Below are 4,747 nucleotides of genomic sequence, written 5' to 3' on the forward strand. Positions count from 1 at the left end.
GTCCACATATATCAGTATGTATGATCTCTAAAACTTGAGAACTCCTTCTGGAATCCTTATTGGTTTCGTTAGTCTGCTTACCCTTTATGCAGTCCACACAAATACCAAAATCAGAAAAATCAAGAGTATCAAGTACTCCATCATTAATTAATCTTTTAATTCTTTGTAAGGAGATATGCCTTAATCTCCTGTGCCATAATGAAGAAGATTTCTCTGTTTTAGCCTTACGCTTGATGCCAATATTTCCATGCAAGGTTAAGTGGTTATGATCAATATCAGGGTTTAAATCTAATTTATATAAACCATCAACCAAAATACCATTACCAATAACAATAAAATCTTTTACAATACTTAAAGAATTAAAGAAACTAAAACTATAACCAAATCTAACAAGTTTCGAAATAGAAATCAAATTTTTAGAAAAAGTTGGAATATAAAAAGTTCTTTCAAGTTTTAATGTAGAGCTAGATGGTAAGGTGAGTCTGTAGGTTCCAACCGCCTCTACATGTGAACTCATCTTATTTCCCGAATAGATGAAACGTTCACTTTTCGTCGGTCTCCTTAGGTTGATTGAACCCTGCATGATATTGACAATGTAAATTGTAGAACCAGAATCAATTCACCAAGCATCATTAAATGTATTAACTACATTTGATTCATAACACACAAAGGAAAAAAGATTACCCTTTTTAAGCAGCCAAGCCTTATACTTAAGGCATTCCTTTTTCATGTGCCCTTTCTTTTTGCAGAAGAAGCACTTGATGGTACCCTTATCATCAACTTTGCTAGTTGATGCATTCCCCTTCTTCTTAAATTGCATACCCTTTTTGATATGTCCCTTTCTATGAGTCACTAGGTGAGTACTTTCTAGCTTCTCCTGATTCAATCTCCCCTCCTCTTGAACACACATGGTAAGCAATTCCTTAACTGACCATTTTTCCTTATGCGTGTTATAAGAAATCTTGAATGACCCATATTCAGCAGGCAAGGAGTTGAGTATAAATTGGAAAAGGAATGTCTCTGAAAAAGTGAACTCCAATGAGTTCATTTGGGCAGCTATATCCCTCATTTCCATAATATGTTCATGGACCCCTTTATTACCCATATGCTTCATTGATGATAATTTGGTTATTAGGGTGCTAGCCAATACTTTATCGGAACTTATAAATTATTGCTCAATTGCTGCCATGTATTCTTTTGCTTTAGTACATTCCGGAATTGAACTCATTATGTTTTTACCAACATGACTTTTAATGAGACACATACTTAAGTGATTTGATCGCTCCCACCTCTCATAAGAAGCCTTTTTCACTTGGCATACTTGATTCCGTGGGAATGGGTGGTTCATCCACACGAAGTGCCAAATCAATGTCCATGCACCCCAATGTTAGAAGGATTTTCTCCTTCCAATGAATAATTATCACTAGTTAAACATGGGATATGAGATGAACCAATATTGACAGAATTAGATGAAATTACTGCAAAAAGAAAACATGCCAAACATTACTCTACTATACAATAAACTTTATTAAAATTCTTAACCCACGTTAAAAAATTTCATATCAAAACAATGTGTCATAATAACCTTCCTGTGGGTAAAGGTTTTAATACAATAATGTTTTTTTAAAAAATAAAACATATAACCATAATGGAATAAAATATTCTTTAATGATACTAAATTGATAATGATACAGTCCTGTGGGCATTTGTATTCATTGTCAGTTTAATTCCAAAATCATTTTTTTCCACATTCATTCATAAACAATGATTATTTCCCTATAGGGCAAAATAAAACACTTTTTATGAATGAATTATAACATTTTAAAGCATAATCTTTATGTGATATAAATATCATATATTAAAACTAACTTATATATATATATATATATATATATATATATATATATATATATATATATATATCAAAAAACCAACAACCAAAGATGTTGTGGCTACTCTTTGGTTAAAAATACATATTAAAATAATAGTAATACTCATACTTTAATAAATTGCATGTATGAGAATATACTGGACGTGATTTTTTTTTTTTTTTTAATATGCAGTAACTGTATAACTTTGGAGTATTCTTTATTTGTATAGAAATTTTCAAAATTATACAACTCCAGTGTATTCTGCAAAAATAAAAATTCATTATAAAACAACTTTTATGGTCTTTGAAATCGCTCGGGTCTGAATCACTTTTACCATAAAAAAGAAAACGTTGTACCTACTGTATGAATTTATGATGAGATTCTCCCATATTTAAAGCAGTCATTAAACCGCTCGGGTCTGAACACTTTATTCATCGCAATCTGTATGGATGTAGTATTCTACCATTTTATTTCGGCCAACGTAACCAAATGATAAAACAGTACCGGAAAAATATTACAGACAGAAACACACTCACAAAAAATAATACAGAACAAATAGAACACAAAGGAAATATTACAGGCCAAAAAGACAACAGCGACATAGCCGCTAAACAAATATTACATGCCAGAAAAATGAACGACAACATAGCCAAAAGGTATCGCTCTGATACCAAATGAAAGAAACCATCAAGTCCAAAGAGATCGCATTACCTCCAGCCATGAAATCAGATTGATTAATGCCTGCAAAACAAAGTGAGAAATCCTAATAACGTTCACGCTTATACAAGTCTTGATGCGTGTACTTGATGGAGACAACACAGACTGTACTTGTTAGACATGGGACCTCTGTAGGATTCTGTAAAAAATAAAATCGAGAAACAAGTAATCCATCATACAAACCCTCTTTTCTATTTTGATTCAAAATGAAAGTTATTATTAAACCACCGTAACTTCCCAAAAACCACGTAGTTATAACTTTCGGTAATGTTGTGTCAGTGTAAGTGGTTAGAATATAGTGTGAGAATATATGCCACACCACGTTTAATGAATAAATGTGTCCAACAATAACTTGTAGATTCATTGGAAAGCGCAAGTGCACATATACCAAAACCAATCAGAATTACAGAATGCATCACATCTTATAGAAATATGTAAAAAAAAAAAAAAAAAAAAAATCCAAAAGGCAGTCATTAGCATAATTGCATTGCAACATACACCGCCATAAAATCAACAAAATATAGGACAAGAATAAAAATACAAGTCTCACTACTTCTTTGTCATAAGTTATAAAAGATAAGTAGACTAGAAAATATAAACTTCTACTTCTAAAGTTCTCTTGGACAATAAAAAGTAAGAATGAAAAAGGTATTATGATATGTTTGTAATATTGACTCTACCTTTTTTTGGGATTCATTACCAAAATTTAGGATTCAATCAGATTTGGATAGGCAAGCATATCTGATAACCAAGCCTAAACTCAACTTCAAACTTTAAAATCACAGTCAATACCCAACAAGCCCATTATATGGTTTCAGTACATCAAATTGGGAGGCTAGGTATGCATGACCTAGTGCATCAAATTGTGAGGCTAGGTGTCTTGGATTCAGGCATTGATCTTGTCCACAAAATGCATTATCAATGAATTTGTAAACGCACATATTTTTGTGTATGTGTATATCCATCTAATGAAAGTATGGTCTCGATATAAGCAACCAAATCTCACGATAAAGTGTCCATAAGATACAAAATCCATCCACCGGGATAGTACTTCTTTGAGTAGACTACCTCTTGCATAGGATTCAAAATCAGTCAATTGGAAAACTCATTAAAGATTAAAACAATGAAGACAGTAATAACTTAAATAAAAAAACGTCTAAAATGCTTGTGGATATGTACTTCTTTGTATGAATAAAAATAAAATGTTTTGAAATGATTCATGTTCAACGGGTATGTGCCATGGGTGTTGTGTTGACACATTTTTTTTTTCCGGAAGATAAGGGTGATTTTATATATGCAAAAAAGCATAAAACCCCCCTCAAGTATTAGGAATCAGCATAAAACCCCCCTAAACTACAAAATAGAGCAAGTCAGTCCCTCAACTATCAAAATTGATCAGTTTTACCCCCTGGCTGTCCTTTCTGGCTCATTTTCGGTACCGGCATTGTACATTTACAAAAATGCCCATTATAATTAACATTTAAAAAAAAGCAAATGAAATATAATTTGTGAAATACCATCAATACCCTCATAGTCATATACGGCTTATATTGGTAAAATTCCTAAGTGAAGATAGTGACTGAGTGGTTTTGAGTTCTTAGAAAAGAGAAGAGGAAAGGTCGCGATGCTAGGGTTTGTGAGTGTGACTGCGATTTAGGGGATCTGAAGTACGATTTCTAGGATTTTGTTAGGTGAATTATTAGACAGTGTTGAGGAAGAAGAAATTGTGTTTGTGATAATCAATCGAGGAAGAAGGATATTGTTAGTACACCCTGAACTACAGAATCGTAAGTGTTCTTACTATACCAAAAGGTTGATTTTTCTTTAAAATGTGTCACTTTATTTATTATTTTGATGTTATCTTGATTATTTTTGTTTGGTACGATTATTGAATAAAATGTTCCAATAAGTTTCTAACAGAATCGGAAGTGTTCTTACTATACCAAAAGGTTGATTTTTCTTTTAAAATCGTCACTTTATTTATTATTTTGATGTTATCTTGATTATTTTTGTTTGGTACGAAGTTTCTAGGGTTTTTGACTTTTGTGTATAAATAGTTTGTACTATGTGACCATTGAGATTTTGGAATGAAAGTGCGTTTTTTGTCTTTTGATTTTTGGTAGGATTTGTGAATCATTTGAAGCTTTTGTGAGTTATTT

At 32.0% G+C, this 4,747-nt stretch overlaps 1 protein-coding gene across 1 annotated transcript; it reads right to left on the bottom strand.

Moving 5' to 3' along the window:
- Positions 1–542: 542 nt before the first annotated feature.
- LOC132272940 (uncharacterized) lies at positions 543–1,069 on the bottom strand. Its single transcript, XM_059774000.1, has 2 exons — positions 685–1,069; positions 543–577 (listed from the first exon to the last, which is right to left on the bottom strand). The coding sequence occupies exons 1-2, from the start codon at positions 1,067–1,069 to the stop codon at positions 543–545; spliced, it is 420 nt and encodes a 139-aa protein (XP_059629983.1).
- Between the last annotated feature and the right edge of the window lie 3,678 nt (positions 1,070–4,747).

Source organism: Cornus florida, unplaced genomic scaffold (assembly GCF_030987335.1).
Source record: "Cornus florida cultivar Cherokee Brave unplaced genomic scaffold, ASM3098733v1 CherokeeBrave_3.0.0_Hap2_Chr09, whole genome shotgun sequence".
NCBI classification, from domain to species: domain Eukaryota; kingdom Viridiplantae; phylum Streptophyta; class Magnoliopsida; order Cornales; family Cornaceae; genus Cornus; species Cornus florida.

Bases quoted from the DNA above. Each gene is read 5' to 3' on its own strand.
- LOC132272940 (XM_059774000.1), bottom strand. From the start codon at position 1,069: ATGAGGGATATAGCTGCCCAAATGAACTCATTGGAGTTCACTTTTTCA. The intron at 578-684 runs GTAATCTTTTTT...AATATCATGCAG, and splicing joins GGCTTGGCTGCTTAAAAAGG to GGTTCAATCAACCTAAGGAG.